Source organism: Cetorhinus maximus, chromosome 14 (assembly GCF_964194155.1).
Source record: "Cetorhinus maximus chromosome 14, sCetMax3.hap1.1, whole genome shotgun sequence".
Taxonomy (NCBI): Eukaryota; Metazoa; Chordata; class Chondrichthyes; order Lamniformes; family Cetorhinidae; genus Cetorhinus; species Cetorhinus maximus.
This window is the reverse complement of record NC_135892.1, coordinates 42,044,223-42,070,091: the sequence shown is the minus strand read 5'-3', so window position 1 is coordinate 42,070,091 and position 25,869 is coordinate 42,044,223. Positions and strand designations below refer to the sequence as shown.

The 25,869-nt window shown below is 42.7% G+C and overlaps 1 protein-coding gene across 6 annotated transcripts in view; it reads left to right on the top strand.

The window, feature by feature from the left end:
- Nucleotides 1-653: 653 nt before the first annotated feature.
- snx9b (sorting nexin 9b) overlaps nucleotides 654-25,869 on the top strand; it is a 186,675-nt gene continuing 161,459 nt past the window's right edge. For 2 of the 6 annotated variants that reach the window (XM_078556848.1, XM_078556846.1), the window contains exons 1-2: nucleotides 654-1,041; nucleotides 25,367-25,453. In XM_078556848.1, the coding sequence (XP_078412974.1) occupies nucleotides 1,033-1,041; nucleotides 25,367-25,453 (96 nt within the window). In that variant the 5' untranslated portion in view covers nucleotides 654-1,032. The remainder of the gene's footprint in view (nucleotides 1,042-25,366; nucleotides 25,454-25,869) is intronic. The other 4 variants (XM_078556847.1, XM_078556843.1, XM_078556845.1 and 1 more) reach the window with 3 other exon arrangements.

Below are 25,869 nucleotides of genomic sequence, written 5' to 3'. Positions count from 1 at the left end.
AGCAGGTACGATAGTGGTGTTTAAGAGACAGCTTGACAATTACATGAATAGGATGGGAGGGATATGAACCCCGGAAGTGCAAAATGTTTTAGGTGACGGGCAATATGATTAGTGCAGGCTTGGGGGGCTGGAGGGCCGAAGGGCCTGTTCCTGTGCTGTACTTGTCTTTGTTCTTTGTACCCCCCTCCCCCTCCCCCCAATACCCCCCTCCCCCTCCCCCCAATACCCCCCATGCCCTCCCCCCAATACCCCTCACGCCCTCCCCCCAATACCCCTCACCCCCTCCCCCCAATACCCCTCACCCCCTCCCCCCAATACCTCTCATCCCATCCCCACATCCCCATATCATCCAATCCCCCCAATCCAATCCCTTCCCATCCCCCCATCCAATCCCCCAATCCAACCCCTTCCCATCCCCCCATCCAATCCCTTCCCATCCCCCCATCCAATCCCCCAATCCAATCCCTTCCCATCCCCCCATCCAATCCCCCAATCCAACCCCTTCCCATCCCCCCATCCAATCCCTTCCCATCCCCCAATCCAATCCCTTCCCATCCCCCCATCCAATCCCCCAATCCAATCCCTTCCCATCTCCCCATCCAATCCCCCCCATCCCCCACAATGTTCGAGCTGCGTTACCCGTCGTCCCTGTTAACAGTCGGTTTTCCACAGTATTTGTAAATACATTTGCTTTCAAAAGCACAAGCAGCCGTGTTGAAACGTCATGCTGACAAGTTGTGTTACGGAGCCCAGCCTAATAAGGCGTAGATCTGAACAAGACAGGCATTAAAATATCTCAAATTATTTATCTTAGTGAGGTCAGTAGGTTAACTTTTTCTCCAGTTTCGGCTGTTGTGGAAACCCTTTGAAGTTCTGCAAATCAAGAGTTTGTTGAGGTCAAAGGCCACTTCTGTATTAGTGATTTATTAAATGTTCCGTGTCTGGCACAGGAGCAAGAAAAATCCACCTCAGCGGAGTTAACTTCAATAAAACCGAGGAAGTGAAACCAGTTACAGAGAGCGAGGCGGCGGAATGGCTAAGGTAACGAGAAATGTGCTGAGTCCACGGGGCCGGTTAGTCCCGGGGCCCGGGAGCGGTTCGTCAGCCCGGGGGGGGGGGGGGGTAGTGGTTAGTCCCGGGGCCGGTTCGTCAGCCCAGGGGGTGGGGGGGGGGGGTAGTGGTTAGTCCCGGGGCTCGGGGTCGGTTAGTCCCGGGGCCCGGGAGCGGTTCGTCAGCCCGGGGGGGGGGGGAAGCGGTTAGTCCTGGGTCTCGGGGCCGGTTCGTCAGCCCGGGGTGGGGGGAGCGGTTAGTCCCGGGGCCGGTTCGTCAGCCCGGGGCGGGGGCAGCGGTTAGTCCCGGGGCCGGTTCGTCAGCCCGGGGCGGGGGCAGCGGTTAGTCCCGGGGCCCGGGGCCGGTTCGTCAGCCCGGGGCGGGGGCAGCGGTTAGTCCCGGGGCCGGTTCGTCAGCCCGGGGCGGGGGCAGCGGTTAGTCCCGGGGCCGGTTCGTCAGCCCGGGGCGGGGGCAGCGGTTAGTCCCGGGGCCGGTTCGTCAGCCCGGGGCGGGGGCAGCGGTTAGTCCCGGGGCCGGTTCGTCAGCCCGGGGCGGGGGCAGCGGTTAGTCCCGGGGCCGGTTCGTCAGCCCGGGGCGGGGGCAGCGGTTAGTCCCGGGGCTCGGGACCGGTTAGTCAGCTCGGGGCCGGTTAGTCCCGGGGCCCGGGGCCGGTTCGCCAGCCCGGGGGGGTGGGGGAAGCGGTTAGTCCCGGGGCCGGTTAGTCCCGGGGCTCGGTTAGTTCCAGGGCCTGGTTAGTGAGCCCGGGTCTCGGGCGGGGTTAGAGAATCCGGCTCAGGTCTTGGTTGTTGACGACTCGAGCCCGCCGGGCCCTGGCGGCTATGATCTCGCTGCTTCTCCGTTTGCAGCCCGGCTCTTTGCTGCTGGGAGCAGACACTTCCCAGTCGGATGGAGAAAAAAGTTGATCTAAGCGAATTTTACTGTAAAATGAGCAGTGAATGAGATTCCGCCAGCCTGGTAAAGTTTCAAAGACAGGACTGGCAAAAAGAGCGGTAGAAATCGGTATGAACGGCTGGATGAAAAACCGTGCATAAACTGAGATATTTTACATCGGCGTTTGGGCTAGTCCCACCTAAAGTGACTAGTTCTTGACCGCTGTGATCTTTTGTTTTGTTACCGAGTCAAATATTGAGCAAAGTGTTGTTTTGAAAGGGATGAAAACTCTCGAGTGATGGCCAGTTTTGATTTCTGTGCGAGAGACCTTAACACTGGCCATGAGAAAGCACATCATTTCCCATCTCGCTGTCGAGTAGATGTGGGATTTCAGTGTGATAAGGGTGTGTCAGGAAAAATACTGGGATAATACTGGTGTTAAAAGGGAATAACCACTTCAAAATCCCATGGATTGCTCTTATGACTTGTTTAATAATAATCGTAAAAAAAAACACGGTGACTCATCTAATGCACGTGATACATTCAAACAATTTATTTGAAACATTTTGTCTTGCAAGTAGTTTGGGCAGTGTCTCAGCACTGTACGTACTATTGGTGTATGTATTTTGTGGTCATCTCGGTTTCAGTTATTTAAGTCTAAAGCCCGCACTATTCGCCCACGATCCTCAGCTAGGTTTGCGTACTGTAAGTTTCTTACGTTCATAAAAGATTTCCATTTTAGCATTTAAGTTTGTTGTACAACTGGACGACCACCAGCTCCTCTGGTAACCTGCCTGGTGATGAGACTACTTGAATCATTGCATTTTGACAGCCCGCATGCAGGCCAGTTGTTTTAAAAAAATGTTGGGATGTGGGTAACTCTGGCAATGTCGCATTTATTGTCCATCCCTGATTGCATTGAGGGGATTAACAGATGACTGCATAGTGTGGAACTTGTATGTCAGTCTTTGAACATAGTGTCACCACTCACTGGGGACAGTGCGCTGCAATATCAAGCTCTACTGCTCCCTGAGTGCTACAAATGTGAAAAGTTTGCCCAAACCACCAGATTGCCCCAGTTCTACCTAACTGTTTAATTTAAGTTAATAGAATACTAGCACCAGGTTTGTAAACTTAATAAGTAAATAACTGTTTATTGAATAAATTGTCTTTAACTAGTGGCAAAAAAAAGAAATATGAACCGCTAACTTCTGATACTATATAACTAAACTCTACCCCCTTCTCAAATCCGTTATACACACACATGCGACACAACAGTTCAATAACAGCAATCCGGAGTACAGGAATCGATGGGTTGCTTTTGATCAATGTCTTCCAAATTCCTTTCAGTTCTTGTTGATGACACAAGGTGGTCTTCCAGCACTTTCAATATTTAGTTCACTTGGTGAGAACTTGCTTTTCAACGTCTCTAACAATGGTCTTCCCCTTTTCCTTTTTAATGGGTTTCCTCAGAGAGAGAGGGCGGGTTATAGAGATATGAGGAAAAGAGATTTTAGATGTTTTCTCTTTGCAGGCCAGGAGCTTTCCGCTGCATTGCTACCTCACAAAACCCTGGTCACCTGGTCAGGAGCCAATGCTGCTGTCAGGCAGCTCCCTTGGTCCAGGACTCCATTCCAGTACCATCCTGTCTTTCATGGCACTCTCTATTCCAGTACTGCAACATTGTATATATCTCTCATCTTGTTCCAATGGACATGTCCTTTAAACTGCAGCCATTGTAATTCTAATCCACAGTCCAGCAGAAATAAAAAGATACGTTCCTTACATGCCTCCACCCTTAAAAGAGATGAAACGCTGTTTCAAAAATGCGTTTCTTTGCAAGGTATGTGACACATGGGCAACAAAACATGAGACTTACTTCCATTCATCCTTCCTCCCTCTTATACAATCTTCAGCATTTCTTACCTCTTTAACTTATTTTACCATTCTACACCTGGGACAATGCATCTGCGATCACATTATCTTTACCAGCAATGTGAACAATCTTTACATTGAATAGGTGAAACAATAGACTCCATGGAAACAGTCTTTCATTTCGAGTTTTGAACTTTTCAATGAATGCCAGCAGATTATGGCCAATGTAGATTAGTGTTTCTTTATTATCGTGTCGGACATAAACTTCAAAGTGTTGAAGAGACAACAACAATGCTAGTGTTTCTTTTTCTACTGTAGAGTACTTCCTCTGATATTGATTTAGTTTCTTGGAAAAATACCCCACCAGCTTCCGTATCCTTAATTGATCGTCTTGTAATAGGACTGCACCTACCCCCAAGTCGCTAGCATCAATTGCCATTTTAAAAGGTTTGATAAAGTCCAGGATAGCCAACACTGGTTCATTTATTAAGATTTCTATCAGCTTTTCAAAGGCTGCTTGGCATTTTGTTGACCATACCATTTTTGCCTGTTTTCTTAACAAATTGATGAGTGGTACAGCTATTGTGCTGAAGTTAGGCACAAACTTTCTATAAAACCCACACATACCCAAAAATCTCAGGATTTCTCTTTTAGTTTTAGGAATGGGAAATTTTATTAGAGTGTTCACTTTTGCTGTTCTTGGCAACACTTGCCCTTGTCCGATGATGTGACCTAGGTAAGTTACCCTTGCTTTTGCAGATTTGCTTTTGGCCAGATTTATAACTAAGCCAGCCAACTGCAATTCCTTAAACAGGTCCTCTAAATGTTTTACATGTCCTTCCCAAATGTTACCAAATATTACAATATCGTCCAAATAAACCATCCAGTTAGGTACTTCACTATGACTTGATTCATAAATCTCTGAAATGTAGCTGGGGCGTTTTTAAACCTAAATGGCCTGACTAAACATGGATACAACCCATTTGGTGTAACAAAGGCTGATATTTCTTTAGACCTTCATGTTAATGGCACTTGCCAGTCCCTTTTAATAGATCAATTTTAGAAAGAAATGAGGCACTGTTAACCGAAATGCAACCTTCTAACCGAGGAATTGGGTACGAATCTGTCCTCATTACAACATTCACTTTCCCTGCAGTCTATACAAAATCCATCCGGCTTAGGAACCAATACTACCGGTGAACTCCAGCTACTTTGGCTAGGCTCAATCAGTTGATTGTCCAGCATCTATTGGATCTCTGTTTCTAACTGAGCTTGTTTTTCTGGACTCAACCGATAATAATGTTGTTTTATCGGCACTAAGTTTCCTATGTCCACATCATGTTTAGCTAACATAGTACATCCAGGTGTATCCCTACAAATTCCATTATACTTCCTGAGTAACCTTAGTAGATCTTCCTTCCTCTAAATATGAGAACACAGTGTCTAACTGCCCCAGTATTGTCGTGTTGGCTGGTTGAATTGTAGGAGGTTCCCTTTGGGCACTGTCTACTTCTCCCTCTACCTTACTCTTACTGTCTCTGTCATCCTCCACTGCTCCTACCACCTGGCACACTTGCTCTGCCTTATCATCTTCTCTGTGATGATATTGCTTCAACATGTTTATGTGACATAACCGTTTCTTCTTCCCATGCTCAGGGGTATCTATCAGATAAGTCACTTTACTAACTCTCCTATTTTGTAGGGGCCACTGAATTTCAATTTTAGGGGTTCACCCTGCAAAAGGTAATAATAGCAATACTTCATCTCCTGTTTGGAATGTTCTTGTTGTAGCAAGCCTGTCTGCCCATTCTTTCATTTTGGCTTGGAAAATTTTTAAGTGCTCTTGTGCTACTTTACATGCTCCTGTGAGTCTTTCTAGAAACATGGACACGTAATCCAACACGGAGGATTCGTTTTTCTGCTTTAGGAACTTTTCCTTAATCACTTTTAATGGACCTTTTATTTCATAGATCAATTCAGATTGACCAAATCCAGTAGATTCATTTGGAGAATCTCGTAGCAAATAGTAATAAATCTAATCCTTTGGGTATTCATGGCAATATGTCTTAATCATGGTTTTGAGAGTCTGACGGTATCTCCCTAAAGCTCTCTGTGTTTGTGGGTGATAGGAGGTAGACTTCAGTTGTTTGATACCCAAATTGCTGATTATGTCCTGGAAAATTTTAGACATGAAGTTAAAACTTTGGTCAGATTGTATTTGGATTGGTAGGCCATTTGAGTGAAAAACTCAGTTAAGTTTTCCACTACCACTCTAGCTGTAATTGTCCTTCAAGAAATAGCTTCTGGAAATTGGGTTGCCATATCCATGATTGTAAGGACATACTGATGTCCTTCTTTAGTTTTGGGTAATGGTCCTACACAATCTACTAATACCCGACTGAATGGTTCTTCAAAAACTGGTATGGGTATTGAGGTGCTGGTTTGATTACATGTTGAGGTTTACCTTCTACCTGACATGTATGACACATTTTACAAAATTGTACTGCGTCCTTATGAAGTCTTGGCCAAGTAAAATGCCTGTCTATCGATGCTTGGGTTTTCCGTATTCCTACATGTCCTGCTATAAGGATTTCATGTGCTACTCACAATATCTCCTTATGATATTTGGGCGGTACCACTATCTGATGAACAACCACGCATTCCTCAACCACAGGTCTGTGAGGATGTTTTCACTTCCTGATGAGAACTCCGTTTTTAAGGTAATAGCACTCCGGAACTCCTTCAGCCTCAGCTTCAGTGTGAGCTGACTGTGCTAACTTGTTTAACTCTGGATCTGCTTTCTGAGACTCAATTAATGAAGACATGCCAAACACTTCCTTTGAGTTATGCTCATCCTTAAAGAAAGTTTTGGCTACCCTAACATCTGTTTGTGGTGTTACATTGACCTCTGGTGATGGACTTTGTTCAGCCATTGCTCTGGTCACCACACATGTTGGAAAAATACCAGAAACTTGTTCTTGTAACTGCTCTGTCTCTTTAGCCTCTTGCAGACTTTCCGTTATTATGGGCGAAGCTATAACCTTCACTCCTGCCAAATCATTCCCCAGGAGTAAATCAACTCCATCCACGGGTCATTACAACCACTGATCCAGAAAACAAATCACACTACAGTTGCACTTTGTAGAATGGAACTGGGATATAGTCTCCACTTATCCCGTTTACCAATACTTTAGCTTGCATTGAACTCTCTGGAGGGAACACTAGGTCCTTCTCCAGCAAAAGAGTTTGAGTAGCTCCTGTTTTATATATAGTTATGGGTTTAGCTGCATCATTTGACAAAAACCCTTTATATCTCTCATCTACCTTATTCACTTCACCTGCATTCACAGCAGTGTTTACCTCTAGATCTTTATTTGTAGTTAAAGCTACAATTTGATCTGTGGCATTTTCTTTTTGAGTTCCCCTTTCGTACTCACGCTTTCGAACTCCAATAAATCCCATGGGCTTCCCTCGCAATGAATGTGTCCTACTTTATTACACTGGAAACACTTAGGCCTTCGAGTTTCACCTTCACCTTCACCCTCAGTAATTTTCCTTCCTGATCTGGGGAGGAGATCTCAAGGTATTCCCAGCTATCTGTTCTTTACCCTGGCTCCTTGCCTTCCTTTCACTCTCCCACTTCCTATCCTTTTCAAATTTATGGGGGTGGTGGGAAAGAAAGATTTAGTTTTATGGATCAGCTCAATCATCAGCCATTACTGTTGCCTGTCTAGCAGTTGCAACCCTTTAGTCTTCCACTTGGGTTCTTATTACAGAAGGTCGGGAGTTTCTAAATTCTTCCAACAGAATGGTCTCTCTGAGAACTTCATAGGTAGTTTCAACTTCCAATGCTCATATACACCTGTCAAAACTATTTTGCCTAATCCTTTCAAATTCAATGTAAGTTTGCCCAGGCTGTTTCCTTAAATTACGAAACTTTTGTCTGTATGCTTCAGGGACCAACTCATATGCACTCAAAATGACCTTTTTCACCACATCATAATCCCTAGAAACCTCCTCTGACTGTGAAGCATAAATTTCCTGAGCTCTACCTGTCAATTTGCTCTGCATGGGCAATGTCCGGTTTTTCTGCAGAACTGTTGAGTTCTGCTGAAGGGTCATGAGGACTCAAAATGTCAACTCTTTTCTTCTCCGCCGATGCTGCCAGACCTGCTGAGTTTTTCCAGGTAATTCTGTTTTTGTTTTGGATTTCCAGCATCCGCAGTAGTTTTTTGTTTTTATCCAGTTTTTCTTTGGCCAGTTCATCTGTTTAGCTATCTTATCAAATGAAATTGGGTTCTGATCTGGAAATAAGTCCTGCCTCACCTATTGATGTCTCTTTGTTAACTGTCAGCATTTTAAGCAGTTATTATCTCGCACTTTTTCTCTTTTCTCCTTTTCTAACTTCACCATTTCTAATTCTCTTTGAAATGTTGTTTCTCTCTTTTTCTTTTCTTTCTCTGCCCCTTCTGTCTGTTCCCTTTGGAATGCCCTTACAACCTGTTCCCTTTGGAGTGCCCTTTCTCTTTCCTTTTCTTTTTCTTCTGTCTCTAGCTCCATTTTTGTTATTTGCAACTGAATTTGAGCCCATTCCAATGAACCACCCCTTGGAGAACTTGGTCCTTCCAATTTCAAATGCTGTGCCATCTCTTCGATTATCTCTGCCTTCCGAGCTTTGGCAGGCAATCCTACTCTTAATTTACTTGCCAATTCGATTAACCTGGCTTTTGGGATCTCTTGTAAAATCGTCAGGGACATTTCTTCCACTTGCAGGAAAGCTTTAGCAGTTTCCAGTGCCATCTTATTTTTGGTAGTACAAACCTGGTGCTTCCTTTTAGCTTTTATTACTTACTAAATCTACACCCACATCGTCAGTGTCTTTTGAGCCCCCAAACTTTGTCACAACTCACTGGGGATAGTGCGTTGTAATATCAAGCCCCACTGAGCCGTGACAAATGTGAAAAATTTGACCAAACCACCAGATTGCCCCAATTCTATCTAACTGTTTAATTTAGGCTAACAGAATGCTACCACCAGGTTTGTAAACTTCATAAGTAAATAACTATTTATTGAGCAAATTGTCTTTAACTAGTGGCAAAAGAAAGAAATATGAACTGCTAACTTCTAACAACTTAACTTAACTTATAACTTAAACTCTACCCCCTTAAATCCTAATATATACGCACGCACGACACGTAAGACACACAAAACATGGATTTTAAGGGTGGGGTAAAACAGTTCAATAGCACCAGTCCAGAATACAGGGTTTGATGGGTTGATTTTGATCAATGTCTTCCAAATTCCTTACAGTTCTTATTGATGACATGAGGTGCTCTTCCAGCACCTACAGTATTTAGTTCACTGGTTGAGAACTTGCTTTCCCCTTTTCCTCTTTACAGGACAGGCAAAAAGAGCGGTAGAAATCAGCATTAATGGCTGCATGATAAACTGTGATATTTTACGTCGACATTTAGGCTATTCCCAACTAAAGTGACTAATTCTTCATGGCTGTGATCTATCGTTTCCTTACTGAGTCAAATATTGAGCAAAGGGAACCTTGTTTTGAAAGGGATGAAAACCCTAATTAGTGATAGCCAGTTCTGATTGTCAGTTTTGATTTCTGTACGAGAGACCACTGCACCATAACACTGGCCATCAAAAAGCACATCATTTCCCATCTAGGTGTTGAGTAGACTTGGGATTTTAGTGTGATAAGGGTGTGTCAGGGAAAATACTGGGATGCGTTAAAAGCAAATAACCGCTTCAAAATCCCATGGATTGTTCATATGACTTGTTTAAAAATAACTGTTTAAAAAAAAGTGACTCATCTAATGCACGTGATACATTCAAACAATCATTTTTTTTTTAAACATGTTGTCTTGCAAGCAGTTTGGGCAGTGTCTCGACACAGTATGTACTATTGGCTTATGTGTTTTGTGGTCGATGTAGTAATATAGGTTTGTTATTTCAGAGTCTAAAGCCTGCAGTATTCACCCACTTACAGCTTCTTACGTTTATGAAAGATTTCCATTTTAGCATTTAAGTTTGTTGTACAACTGGATGACCACCAGCTCCTCTGGTGATGAGACTACTTGAATCATTGCATTTTGACAACCCGCATGCAGGATTTACTGAGCCAGTTGTTTAAAAAAAAATGTTGGGATGTGGGTAACTCTGGCAATGTCGCATTTATTGTCCATCCCTGATTGCATTGAGGGGATTAACAGATGACTGCATCGTATGGAACTTGTATGCGTCTTTGAACATAGTGTCACGACTCACTGGGGATAGTGCGCTGCAATATCAAGCTCCACTGCTCCCTGAGCTGCTACAAATGTGAAAAGTTTGCCCAAACCACCAGATTGCCCCAGTTCTACCTAACTGTTTAATTTAAGTTAATAGAATACTAGCACCAGGTTTGTAAATTTAATAAGTAAATTACTGTTTATTGAACAAATTGCCTTTAACTAGTGGCAAAAGAAAGAAATATGAACCGCTAACTTCTAACACTATATAACTTAAACTCTACCCCCTTCTTAAATCTATATATATATATATATATATATATATAGATAGACACACACATACACACATCACACAAAACATGGATTTTAAAGGTGAGATAAAACAGCTCAATAGCACCAATTCCAGAGTATAGGATTGATGGGTTGGTTTTGATCGATGTCTTCCAAATTCCTCTCAGTTCTTGTTGATGACATGAGGTGGTCTCCCAGCACTTTCAATATTTAGTTCACTGGTTGAGAACTTGCCTTTAAAATGTCTCTAACAATGATTTTCCCCTTTTCCTTTTTAATGGGTTTCCTCAGAGAGAGAGCAGGTTATAGAGATATGAGGAAAAAAGATTTTAGATGTTTTCTCTTTGTAGGCCAGGAGCTTTCTGCTGCATTGCTACCACACAAACCCCTGGTCATCTGGTCAGGAGCCAATTAAAATGCTGTTGTCAGACAGCTTCATTGGTCCAGGACTCCTTTCTGGCACCATCTTGTCTTTCATGGTGCACTCAGTTCCAGCACTGTAAGATTGTATATATCTCTCATCCTGTTCCAGTGGACATGTCCTTTAAACTGCAGCCATTGTAATTCTAATCCACAGTCCAAAGAAATAAAAAGATAAGTTCCTTACGATAGGTACAAGGGTAGGCCATTTAGCAGCTCTAGCCTGTTCCGCCATTCAATTAGATCCAACACCTTCATTTCATATCCTTGCATATCTTTGTGAACGAAAATCTATCATCTCAGTTTTGTGATTTCCAATTGACCCATCCTCAACAGCTTTTTGAGGGAGAGTTCTGGATTTCCACTACTTTGTGTGAAAAAGTGCCTCAACATCATCCCTGAATGGCTTCAATCTATCTAACATATGATACTTTGTTCTGGATTGTCAAACCAAACGAAATAGTTTTTTACCCAGTCAAATCATTTAATCACTTTGAACATTTCATTGATTACCCCTAAATTGTAATCATTTGTAAAGGCCTTTAGTTTTGTCCTTGATAACCCTTGCAGGTTGTTTTCTCCTATTCCCTTGTTCTTTACACTTCATATTCCTTTGCTGTTCTTTATATCCTTCCTAGTTCGTGTGATCTCCACTATTTGCATTTATCTAAGCCTTTTGTTTTCATTTCATATATCTCCTCTCTTGTGTTGACCAAAGTTGTTTACTTACACAAGTAAAGCTCCTGATTTTAAGGGTTACTTTAGGTCTTGTGTTGTACGTAATACTTTTGAACAACTCCCACTGTAGTTTTGTCCGATAACAGTTCCTGCTCAGGTTTCGCTGTCCCACCTGCACTGGTCTCTTTCACCCCCTCCCCACGCGCTTTAGCCTTGCATCTCTTTTGTAACAAGGACGTAACATTTGCAATTTTCCAGTCCTCTGGCACCTCCCCGTGACTAAGAATGACTGGAAGATTATCACCAGAGTATCTGCAATTTCCACTCTCACTTCCCTCAGTACCCTTGAATGCATCTCATCCGGTCCTGGTACCTTATCCATTTTGAGTAAAGATGGCTTTTCTAATGCCTCCTCCTTCTCAATTTTAAATTCTTCTAGTTTACTAGTTAGCTCCTCTCTTAGCTCCTCTCTCACCTTGGCCTGGGTAGCATCTTCTTCCTTTGTAAAGACAGATGTAAAATACTCATTCAATACCTGTACTATTTCTCCAGCCTCCACATGCAAGTCCCCTTTTTAGACCCTCATTGGCCCTAACCTTTCTTTTACAGCCCTTTTATTATTTATATACTTATAAAAGACCTTGGGATTTCCTTTTATGTTGGGTGGCAGCCCATTTTCATGCTTCTTACTTTTTTTATTAGTTTCTTCACTTCCTGCGCAGCATGAAGGATGCTGTGTTTGCAACTTAGGAAGGAACAAGTGAGGAAAGTTCACTGACTATTCCATCATCGGTGTTATTTTTAAAGAAAGATTGTAGCAGAAGGAGATATGGGAGGGCTGGAAGTGAATGAAAGATTGTTCATCAGGTAGCGAGCATTTTTTTGTATCCTGTGCAGGGGTGTAAGAGGATTTGAGATGGCTATTACTTTTTGGAAGCACTCGGGCTCTACAGGTAGTTAATATTTGCTGAGGAGAACAGCAGTATTGAACATCAGTAAGGCAAGTATTTGGGTATTGCCAATGTTCCTCCTTAGCTGTGCAGCAATAGGAAATGTGCCACGCAGGGGACAAAGAGGCTGCATACAAGCAAAGATCTCTTTTAAGATGTGCACATGCATGGCAGTGTAGCAATCTTAAAGGTACTTTACAGTCCAACAAATGAGCTGCATGCAGCGAAGGGAAATTAGGGAGAACATTGGGTGTTACATTTTTCCTCTGAACCCTTGGCCTGGGGAAAGCTAAAAATCATCCAGCGTCCTCACTTACGCTTATTGTTAATGCTGGACAATGCATTCAGGCTTGGGCTGATAAGTGGCAAGTAACATTTGTGCCACTAAAATGCCAGGCAATTACACTTCCACAAGTGAGAATTTAACCCCCCTCACGCACCTCCTTGACATTCAATGGCATTACCAGCACTGAATTTCCCATCGTGAACACCTGGAGTTACCATTGACCAGAAATTTAACCGAACCAAGCATATAAATACTGTATCTACAAGAGCAGGTCAGAGGCTGGGAATTCTGCAGCAAGTAGCTCACCTCCTGATTCCCCAAATCCTAGTCAAAAGTGTGACAATACTTTCCACTTGCTTGGCTGAGTGTAATTCCAACGACATTATAAAAGCTTGACACCATCCGGGACATGGTAGCCTGTTTGATTGGCACCCCATGCGCTGCCTCAATCATTCAGTTCCTCCGCCACTATCTTTCGGTGACAGCAGTGTGTACCGTCTCTCGGCGACAGCAGTGTGTACCATCTACATGATGCACCGCAAGACCTCACCAACGCTCCTTCAACAACACATTCCAAACCTGCGACTTCTACCACCTAGAAGGACAAGGGCAGTAGATACATCGGAATACTGCCACCTGGACGTTCCCCTCCAAGCCACACCATCCTAACTATATCGTGGTTCCTTCACTGACTGACTGACTGCAGTGGCTCACAAAGGTAGTTCACTACCATCTTCTCGAGGGCAGTTAGGGATGGGCAACAAATGCTGGCCTTGTCAGAGATGACCACATCCAAGAACAAATTTTAAAAAAAATTGCGTCCATGTAGACAGTGATTGAGAGCAGGATTAAACTTGGCTAAAATACTCTTTTCAGCTAGCAGATACCAAGCAATATGTTTATATTACTAATAAAATTGGTACTATGAAAGTGGCTTTATTGTTAAAAGGTTGAGTTCAAAGAGGCTGGTGATACAATAACAATTTACGTTCAATGCGCTGTGTTAGGCATAAGTTAGCAGTTTTGTGTGTGTAGAGCAGAGGCAATATGAGATCAAAAGCAACTGTAAGCTTCCAACTGTCTCCACAGGAACCAAAGTGAAAAGAACCTCATTTTGAATTCGTAAGGTGAAAATGCTTTGCCTGGTGTCTGGTAAAATCTATGGGTTGCTGTTGCCTTAATGAAGATTAGATTGGAAATTGTTAAAAGTTATGATTGTAGTAATTTGTAGCCATGTGTATATATTTAACTTGTGTAAATTAATAAAATGTTTCATTTAGCTTAATATAAAACCACTTGAGAACTAGTGGTGTGATTCCTGAATTTAGAGCTGCATCTCAAACATAACGCTTAAAATTATAGGTTATGACAGTTGTTTAACGTTTTCCCCTGGGATTTTTAAATAACTCAGCTTTACTAACTACACAGTCATAACACTATCAATGTCTCTTTGTAGATGGGAACATAAAATGGCAGTGCTTACAATACCACCTATCTTTGTCATTGACAAATTTGCATATGTGACCTTCTATCCCATCATCCAAGTTGGTAATGGATACATTGAATAGTTGAGGCCCTGTCACAGATCCCTGTGAGATATCTCTAGTCACAGCCTGCCAATTCGAGTGAAAGCAAACTACTGCAGGTGCTGGAAACCTGAAGTATAAGCAGGAAGTGCTGAAAATACTGAACAAGTCTGGCAACATCTCTGGAGAGAGAAACAGTTAACATTTTGAGTTGAATATGACCCTTCTCCAGAACTTGTTGAAGAATGTCATAGTTGACTCAATGTTAACTCTTGTTTCTTTCTCCACAGATGCTGCCACATCTGGTGAATATTTCCAGCACTTTCTGTTTTTACTGATAATTAGAGTACCTGCCCATTGCCCCTGCTCTCTTTTTTTCTGCTCAATCAATTTCCCAACCAGGTCAATAATTTGCCTTCAATTCCATGAGCTTCAACATTAGATAACAGTCTCTTATGAGGGATTTTATCAAGCACCTTCTGGAAGTGCATGTAAATAAATCCATAGAGATTCCCTTGTCCACTACTTTAGTCACCTCTTCAAAAAAAATTGATCAAATTACTCATTACTAATCCATGTTGGCTGACTCTGATCAGCTGAAAATTACGTGAAATTAAACTAATCATACATATATATGTGTACACAACTAGGGTATCTTACATAATGTCGAAGTCTGTAGATGACACAGAACTCAAATGTAGTGAAACTTGAGCAAGTGAGGAGAAAAGTAACAGACTTCAGGTGTACATCGACTTGTGAAATGAAAGACACAATGCGGGTGAAATTTAGTGCAGACAATTGTGATGAGTTATAGAAAGGGTGAGGAGAGACAATATGATCTAAATGGTACAATTTTAAAAGCAGTGCAGGGACAGAGAGGCTTGAGGCTTTGGTGGCAGGACAAGTTGAGAAGGCTGTTCTTTGAAAAGCATGCAACAACAACTTGTTTCTTATAGTGTCTTTAATATAATAGAATGTCCAAATGCACTTTATAGGAACATTATAAAACAAAATATGACACCAAACCATATACTGATTCCTTGGTTTTATAAATATAAGTATAGAAGTGCAAAAACAAGGATGTTACGCTGAACCTTTATATATCGGTAGTTAGAACCCAGTTGAATTGTGTCCAATTCTGGACACCATACTTTGAGAAGGATGTTAAAGCCTTGGAGAGGATACGGAAGAGATTTACTGGAATGGTAACAGGATGTGGAACTTTATTTATGTGGAGAGACAAGAAGTTGGGTCGGCTCTCCTTTAGAGTAGCCAAGGTTAAAGGGAGCTTTAAAAAGAGTATTCAAAATCATGAAAGATTTTAATAGAATAATTAGGAGAAACAGTGGCAGAAGGGTCAGTAAACAAAGGAGACAAATTTAAGGTAATTTGTGGAAGGACCAGAGGTGACATAAATTTTTTTTGTGTAGTGAGTTGTGATTTGAAATGCGCTGCCTGAAATGGTTGCGGAAGCAGATTCAATAATCACTTTCACAAAGATACTGGATAAACGTTTGAAGTGAAAATTTAGAGGACCATGGGGAAAGAGCAGGGGAGCGATAGTAATTGGATAGATCTTTCAAAGATCTGAAATAGGCCCGATGGGGCAAATGGCCACTTCCTGTGCTGATTTCTCCTCTCACCACCTGTCTGTAAACAGAAAGGTGTATTTGATTTTTGATTTCCCCCTTTATTTTCCCCAGCCTCTCAGTTTTGGAATTATCCAATCCTCTATTAATAACCCTGCAGCAAACTTGAGATAGGGTAAAGCCATTTACTTTACACGCACTCAAAACATGGGGAGGGTGCATCGCTACGGTATCCTGTTACATTCACACAATAAAAGAGGGATAAGGGAAAACAAGAGGTACAAGGCAAAGACCACACTAAAGAAGAGTTATTGTTTCACATGAGTCCAGAGTCCAGTAAGCCACTGTCCAAGGAAGGTTCTTTCAGTTGGCTTTGTCTGGCAGATGTTCTAGAAGCTTGGTTGAAGGCTGAGGCAGGTGAAGCTGTAGAAAAGCATTCTTGAATTCTGGGAATTAGTTCACTTTCTAGACGACATGCAGGATTCTTTCTGGAGACCAGGCTTTGAGAGAGACAGAAGTCAGAGGAAGGTCGCAATGGCCTGGAGTCCTGTTCTTCTGAGGCTAAACAACAACTGAATATGGAATCTGAAAGCTGTATGATGAAAGCAGTTCAAACAGCTCAAGCCTTAGTCATGTGACAGGGTAGTTTTGGGTTGAGCCCTATAGCTAATAATGTACTTTAAGGCCTGCTGGTTAAAACCAGTCCATAAATTGTATTTTGAGCAGGTAACTGTAGAATCATTAGCACAACGTTGGTGACGTGGAGTCACAAATAGCTCGGTCTTTGTTCTGTGCTGGCTGGGGCAGTTCTCGTCTGCTAGTCCTTTGTGTTGGCTTGGCTAGAATGTTCATACAATACAAGCCACATTCCAGGAGGGATGAGTTTGCCTTTGTCCATTTGAACTACTCAGGATTTTCTGAACTACCAACATGTGACTAGCTGTGGCCATTTTAGCCCAGTGATTTTCCATTTAAAAAAAAATGAAATTAAGCAAGAGAATATGGAAGAGAAATAGATTTCTTTTAGTTTTTTTATGCCTTCTTGGCATAACAAGTACCATATTAGATATATGCCGACAGTGTGGTGAGTTATGAGCACAAATAGCTGTGTGGGAATATGATGCTATGGCAATAATAAAGGTGGTTTATATGATGAGGACTGAACACTTAATATTCAAGGATCCAACGTGTACAGAAAATATGGTGGGGGGGAAAGGAATTGGGGTGGCAGAGCTGATTAAGGAAGACATTGTAGTATTGGAAATGGAGACGCCCTTGAGGGGGCAAGGGCAGAATCCATTTGGTTAGAGTTGTAACGCAAGAAGGATATGATCATGCTACTGAAGGTATTCTATGGGCTGCCCAACAGTGAAAGATAGAAGAGCAAATCTGTGGGGAAATCAGAGATGTGCAGGAAGTACAGAGTGGTCATATGGGGAGATTTTAATTATCCAAATATGGATTGGGATAATGTTAGAGCAAAAGGAAATGAAAGGGATGGATTTCTGAAATGTGTTTAGGAGAACTTCCTGACCAGGATGTTCTCGGTCCAACTAAGAATGAGGCAGTGTTGGATCTAATGCTGGGAAATGAGGTGGGTTAAGTGAACCAGGAGTCTGTGGGGGAACATGGATCATTGTAATCATCTTATCTGTGATAAATATCTAGCTCATGGTTTATGTTAATATTTTAGAGGTCATTTTTAGTTCTCAGAAGATTAAAGTTTAATTGTAGAAAATGGGATAAATGCAACTTATTACACTTAAAAGGTTGGGGCCATGTTGATTTTAAGGAGTTAATGGCTAGAAAGGTAAGAGCCATAAAACAGCAGGCAGGCTTACTTAGCTGGAAACGTGATGTCTACACTGCTTGCAAAGTAGTGCAGTCCAGAGGAATGAGGGAACCAAATGTAATATTTCCAAATTTGCTGATGACACAAAACAAGGTGGGAATGTGAGCGATGAGGAGGATGTTAAGAGTCTTCAAGGCGATTTAGACAAGTTGAGTGAGTGGGCAAATACATGACAGATGCAGTATAATGTGGATAAGTGTGAAGAGGGGGTCACAATCTCAGGATATGGGGTAGGCCATTTAGGACTGATGAGGAGAAACTTCTTCATTCAGAGGGTGGTGAACCTGTGGAATCTTCTACCACAGAAAACTGTGGAGGCCAAGTCACTGAATATATTTAAGAAGGAAATAGATTTCTGGACTCTAAAGGCATCAAGGGATAAGAGGAGAGAGAATGGCTTTGAGATAGAGGATCAGCCATGGTCATATTGAATGATGGAGTAGGCTCGAAGGGCCGAATGACCTACTCCTATTTTTCTATGTTTTCTGTGTTTTGTTTTACAAGTTAGAGCCAAGTTAGTTTAAAAGCATTCTGTAAACCTTGAAAGACTACATCACCATAGAGATGGGTGGAGCTTAAAAAGATTCTCTGGTTTCAATTGATCAGAGTGTTCTGCAGCAGGGGAGAAAGCTATACCGAAAGGGTGCTGCTGCTAGCAGGTTCCAGGCAGTTAGGGCCTGAAGAAGCCCTAGGAACTATTTGGTGCAACTGAGGGTTGCAATTTGGACCCTGTGTGGTTCACAGCTTACAGAGAAGCCCTGAGAGCTATTAGCAGGCTCCAGGCAGTTAGGGCTCAATGGAGTCTTGGGGAGCTGAAGAGGTGGCGGAAGGTCACTGGTTCTGTGCCAGGCTGTTAGGGCTCTTTGAAGTTCTGGAAGCCATTTAAAGCTTGGTGCAGCCAGGAGACTGGAGTTTGGAAGAACGCAGGGGTAGTGCCAGCTTAGTAAAGCTAGCAGTTTGTGGAAGGGTTGGAAGTGTGCCAGTAATTAGAGGCTGGAGTGCAGCAGAGAAGAGACTGCTCATCTCACTCTCATTGAGGTTGTCTGAGTCAGAGCGGCTTTTGAGGGAACTCAGAGGCTACATCTTTGAAAGTGAGAAGTTGAAATCGTTCCTGAGGAAGACAGTGTTTAATGGGATCTTATGACTCACAGAGGTCACTGACATCTGTGAATTGCTGAGAAATCCACGGGATCTGCCTTGGTTGTATCTGCCACTTAATATGCAGTGTAGTGTGATGTGTTGGACTAGTTTGCCTCTTGATTCTAAATTAACATGAGGTAATTATGAATGTTTGAGGATAAGATAGATATTGTGGATTGTTTTACTTTTTTCGCTTTGTAGTTTTGTGTGTTTGTTTGCTTAGAACCATGGAATCTTGTGGCTTTATTCTCCTAGCAGGTAACCGGGATTTCAAGCTTTATCCATTTTAAGCAAAATGTTACATCCCTAATACGATCATAACATATACGGTTTAGGTTAGTAATGGAAAAAAGCAAGGAACAATCCAAAGTAGAACTTTTAAATTGAAAGAGTACTAACTTCAGTGGAATGAGAGGGGATCCAGCCAGGGTTAAATGGGACCAAAATCTGACAGGAAAAGCTTTAATGGAACAATGGGTGATCTTTAAGGAGGAATGTTTCTGGTACAAGCTACGTGGCACTTTTCCCATTAGTAGAGGGGTCAATAATCAGGGGGCATAGATTTTAAGGTAAGAGGTAGAAGGCTAAGAGGTGAGTTGAGGAGAAATTTTTTCATCCAGAGGGTGGTGGAGTCTGGAACTCACTGCCTGAAAGGGTGGTTGAGCCAGAAACACTCGTAATGTTTAAGAAGTATTTAGATATTCACTTGCATTGCCATAGCCTCCAGGGCTATGGGCCAAGTGCTGGAAAATGGGATTAGTGTAGTCAGATCTTTGTTGACGGGCACGGACACGATAGGCTGAACGGCCTCCTCCTGTGCTGCAAACGTCTGAGTCTACGAGTCTGCATACATTCCAACAAGGGTGAAAGATAGGCAAGCTAAAGTCAGGGCTTCTTGAATGACGAGGGAAATAGAGAATACGATGTATCATGTTGTTTATCTTGTTTAATGTCAGGTGAATTCTTCAAGCAAGAACGAGGTAAAATGCAATAAGTGGAGAGGGGAAATAAAGAGGAAAATAAGATTGGCAAAGGGAAATTGAGAATAGAATAGCAGTTAACATAAAAAGGTACTCAAAAATCTTCTACCAGCATGTAAACAGTAGGTGGATAGTAAAAAGCAGGGTGGGTCCTACTAGGGGCAAAGAGGATGGGACATGCATAGAGGCAAAGGGTAAGGCTAGAATACTGATGAGTACTTGCTGAGGAAGAGGATGCTGCCAAAATATCCCCAAAAGCGTGGATGGGGTGAAAATTGATAGACAGAATGTAATGGACAGACTGGCTATGCTTAGGTAGAAGGAGACTTAGAGTCATAGAGGTCTACACCACAGAAAAAGGCCCTTCGGCCCATCAAGTCTGTGCCGGTCAAGCAAGTACTATTCTATTCTATTCTAATCCCACGTTCTAGCACTAGGCCCAGAGCCTTGTATGCCATGGCATCGCAAATGCACATCCAAGTACTCCTTAAATGTTATGAAGGTTTCTGTCTCTACCATCCTTTTCAGGCAGAGAGTTCCAGATTCCCACCATCCTCTCAGTGAAAAAATTCTTCCTCGCATCCCCTCTAAACCTCCTGCCCCTTACCTTAAATCTATGTCCCTTGGTTATTGATCCCTCCACCAAGGGGAAATGTTCCTTCCTGTCTACCCTATCTATGCCCCTCATAATTTCATACACCTCAATCATGTGTCCCCTCAATCTTCTCTGCTCCAGGGAAAATAACCCCCAGTCTATCCAATCTCTCTTCATAACTAAAACTGTCCAGTCCAGGCAACATCCTGGTAAATCTCCTCTGCACTCTCTCTAGTGCAATCACATCCTTCCTATAATGCGGATTCCAGAACTGCATGCAATACTTTACCTGTGGACCAACCAGTGTTTTATATAGTTCCAGCAAAACCTCCCTGCTCTTATATTCTATGCCTCGGCTAATAAAGGCAAGTATCCTATATGCCTTCTTAACCACCTTATCTACCTGTCCCGTTACCTTAAGGAGCAGGTGGACATGTACACCAAGGTCCCTCTGATCCTCGGTACTTACCAGGGTCCCACCATTCAGCGTGCATTCCCGTGCCTTGTTTGTCCTGCCCAAGTGCATCACCTCACACTTATCCGGATTAAATTCCATTTGCCATTGATCAGTCCATCTGACTAGCCCGTCCATATCCTCCTGTAATCTAAGGCTATCCTCCTCACTATTTACCACCCCACCAATTTTCATGTCATCAGCGAACTTACTGATCAGCCCTCCTACATTCAAGTCTAAACCGTTTATATATACTACAAACAGCAAGGGACCCAACACTGATCCCTGCGGACACAGGCATCCAGTCACAAAAACAACCCTCGACCATCACCCTCTGCTCCCTACCACTCAGCCAGTTCTGGATCCAATTTGCCAAATTGCCTTGGATCCCATGGACCCTTACCTTCGTTATCAGTTTTCCATGCAGGACCTTATCAAAAGCCTTGCTGAAGTTCAAATAGACTGCGCCAAATGCATTGCCCTCATCTGCACACCTGATTGCCTCTTTGAAAAATTCAATCAAATTGGTCAGACATGACCTCCCCTTAACAAAACCATGCTGACTGTCCTTGATTAACCCTGCATCTCCAAGTGTAGATTAATTCTGTCCCTCACAATTGCTTCCAATAGTTTCCCCACTGCCGAGGTTAGACTGACTGGCCTGTAGTTCCCTGGTTTATCCCTTCCTCCCTTCTTGAATAACGGTACCACATTGGCTGTCCCCCAGTCCTCTGGCACCTCTCCTGTGGCCAGAGAGATATTGAAAATTATTGCCAGCGTCCCAGCTACCTCCTTCCTTGCCTCACTCAACTGCCTGGGATACATTTCATCTGGGCCTGGAGATTTATCTACTTTTAAGCCTGCCAGACCACTTAGAACCTCCTCCCGTCCTATGCTAATTTCTTTACTTATATCACAGCCCTTCTGCCAGATTTCCATACCCACGTTGTCCCTCTCACTTGTGAACACCAACACACGGTATTAATTTAGAACCCTACCTACGTCTTCGGCTCCACACACAAATTACCACTATGGTCCTTAATGGGCCCTACTCTTTTTCCCTAGTTATCCTCTTACTCTTAATGTACTTGTAAAATAACTTTGGATTTTCCTTTATTTTACCTGCCAATGTTTTTTCATGTCCCCTTTTTGCTCCCCTAATTTCCTTTTTAAGCTCCCCCCTGCACATTCTATACTCCTCTAGGGCTTCCGCTGTTTTGTGCCCTCGGTATCTGCCATAAGCCTTCCTTTTTCTCTTTATCCAATCCTGTTTATCCCTCGACATCCAGGGTTCCCTGGATTCATTGGTCCCACCCTTTGTCTTTACTAGAATATGTTGACCCTGTACTCTCCCTATTTCCTTCTTGAATGAGTCCCACTGCTCTGATGCAGATTTACCTAAAAGTAGCTGCTCCCAGTCCACTCTGGCCAAATCATATCTGATCTTATTAAAATCGCCTTCCCCCAATTTAGAACTCTGATTTCTGGCCCATCCTAGCCCTTTTCCATAACAACCTTGAATCTAATGGAGTTATGATCACTATCTGCAAAATGTTCTCCCACCGATACTTCTACCACTTGCCCGGCTTCAGTCCCTAAAATTAAGCCCAAGACCGCCCCCCTCTCTTGTAGGATCTTCTACATACTGGCTTAAAAAGCTCTCCTGGATGCATTTTAAGAATTCCGCTCCCTGTAAACCTATCACACTATGACTAACCCAGTTAATGTTGGGGAAGTTGAAATCCCCCGCTATTACTACCCTAATATTTTTACACTTCTCTGAAATTTGCCTACATATCTGCTCTTCTATTTCTCTCTGATTGTTTGGGGGCTTACAGTACACTCCCAGCAATGTGATTGCTCCTTTTTTGTTTTTCAGTTCTACCCATATGGCCTCATTTGAGGAGCCTTCTAAGATGTCATCCCTCCTTACTGCTGTAATTGATTCCTTGATCAATATTGCGATACCCCCTCCTCTTTTACCTCCTCCCCTGTCTCGCCTGAAGACCCTATGTCCTGGAATATTGAGCTGCCAATCCTGCCGCTCTCTCGACCATGTCTCTGTGACAGCAATGACATCATACTTACATGTGTTAATTTGTACCCTCAACTCATCTGCCTTATTTGTCAGACTCCTTGCATTAAAATAAATACCATCCAACCTTGCCAAGCTCCCTTGTGCCTTAACTGGCCTATAATTTCTATGCCTTCCAGACTCACTTGCTCTCTCTTCTAATTTTGGCTATGCACCTCCCCCTCCTGAACCTCCTGTCAGGATCCCACCCCCCTGCCAAGTTAGTTTAAACCCTCCCCAACAGCATTAGCAAACCTCCCCACAAGGATGTTGGTCCCATTCCGGTTCAGGTGCAACCCGCCCTTGATAGTTGATGAGACTTGATAGAAGTTTTCAAAATCATGAGGGGTCTGGACAGAGTAGATAGGGAGAAACTGTTCCCGCTTTTAAATGGATTGAGAACTAAAGGGCACAGTTTTAAAGTCTTTTGCCAAAGAAGCAAATGCGAGGTGTGAAAAAACTTTTTCACATACCGAGTAGTTAGGGTGTGGAATGCACTGCCTGGAAGTATGGTGGAGGCTGGTTCAACTGAGGCATTCAAGAGGGCATTGGATGACTTTTTAAATAGAAACAACGTGCAGGGTTACAGGGAAAAGGCAGGAGATTGGCACTAAGTTAAGATGCTCAGAGAGCCGGTGCAGACATGATGGGCCGAATGGCCTCCTCCTGCACCGTAACAATTCTGTGTTTTTGTGATTAGTGTGGATAGGTCATCTGGTCCAGATGGCTTGAATCCCAGGTTGCTAAAGGATCTGGGGGTGGAGAGAGTGGGAGGGCTTGCCATAATCTTTCAATTTTTCCTCGATATGGGGTAGGTGGCAGAGTATTGGAGAGTGGCAAACGTGGTACCCTTATTCAAGGAAGGGTGTAAGGACAGTCCTAGCAACTACAGACCAGTTAGTTTAACATCAGTGGTAAGGTTTTAGAAAGAATAATCAGGAAAAATGGTCAACAGGCACTTAGAGAGGTTTGCGTTAAGAAACGAGAGCCAGCTTGGATTTATAAAAGACAGACCGTTCTTGACTAATTGACTTGAATATTTTTGATGAAGTAACCGAGAATGTTGGTGAAGGGAATGCAATGGATGTTGTCTATATGGATTTAGGAAAACAAAGTAATACTTAAAAGGCTGTTTAACAAATTTGAGGCTTGTGGAATAAGAGGGTTAGTATCAGCTTGGATAAAAAAATTGGCTCAAGGCTAGAAAACAGCAATTCCTGGTGAACGGTTGCTTTTTCAGACTGGAGAATGGCGGTGTTCCTCAAGGGTCAGTGCTTGGACCGCTGCTTTTGATATGTACATGTAAATATGATAAACTTAAAGCTGTGGCAGACAGTGAGGATGATATCAATTGACTATAACAGGATGTAAATAGGCAGACAAGTGGCAAATGAAATTTAATAGTGTGAGGTGATGCTTTTTGGCTTCAGTGATGGGAGCAATATTGTAAACTTAATGGCACAGTTCTAAAGAGCATGCATGGACAGAGGGACCTGGCGGTTCGTGTGATAAGTTTTTTTTAAGATGGCAGGACATATTGAGAGAGTGGTTAGCAAAGCATGTGGAATCTTGGGCTTCATAAGTAGAACTATTGCATACAACAGCAGGGAAGTTAAACTCAACTATTATAAAGCTCTGGTTAGGCCACAGCTAGAGTATTATGTCCAGTTCTGGTCACCACACTTTAGGAAGGATGTGAGGGTCCTTGAGAGGGTGCAGAGGAGATTTACCAAGATGGTTCCAGGGATGAGGGATTTTAGCTACAAAAGTTAGACTGGCGAAGCTGTGGTTGTTCTCCTTGAAACAAAGAAGATTGAGATAGGGGGCACAGATTTAAGATTTTGGGCATGAGATGCAGTGGGGATGTGAAGAGGAACTTTTTTGTGCAGTGAGCTGGAACTGAGACCCTACGAGGGTGATGGAAGCAGAGACGATCAATGGCTTTAAAAAGAAGTTGGATGGGTCACCTGAAGAAATAAATTTGCAGTGCTATGAGGATAAAGAAGGGAAATGGGACTGTCATTGCTCTACAGAGAGCTGGCATGGACTCAATAAGCCAAATGGCCTTCTCCTGTGCAGATGTGACTCTATAAAACCTACCTGTTTTGATCATTTGCCATGATATTTCCTTTATGTGGTTAGACGTCGTTTTATAATGCCTCTGAAATGCCTTGGGATATTTTATTATGCACATTAAAGGCTCACCATAAATGCAAATTGTACTAGTTGTTGTAATATTCGTTGTTGAACTTCTAATCATGGTCAACGCTGAGTTGACCACCAAGGTGCAAACCATCATCTCACGAGATGGAAGGCTGCCAGAGAAGTAGTAGCAAATTTCATTCAATCTATGCTTTGTGGTCGTAACGTGTTGCATCCTAAAAGTGACAGGTGGTTTTTGCTGCTATTGAAACACAGACGAACTTGGGTAGCATTTTGTTAATGGTTTTTTTTAATTCTCAATGTGCAGGCCCGTGTTTTGTACAACTTTACAGCTGAACCTGGAAATGACGAGCTGACGGTTAAAGAAGGAGAGATCATCACTATTGCCAATCGGGTAATTGCTCACTTTTTGTTAGTTAAAATTATATAACAGCTTGCTTTATTTGTTTTGGTATTTCCTACAAAAGAGAAGGTTTTTTTTTAATATATAATTGAGACCACTTGGACAAAACTTTTTGCAGGCTTTTTCAAAAAAGGTAATTCTACAGTTTTGCTATCCAAAATTGAGTTTCAATTTAAGGGATTTACCTCATTATGATTTTTTCAGTTACAGATTTTAGAGTTTAAAGGCTGCAAATTTAGCCTGGTTACTAGTTACTTCAGATCTTGTGCAGCTCAGTCATTGGAAAGTCCCAGCAACTAGCACATTGTAACCCTGTTTAGTGTTTCTTGATAGTTGGAAACTACAACTTGTGCATCTGTTTCTCCAACATCAAGAAATATGTAGTTCACTGACTTGCGGGCAAGTGA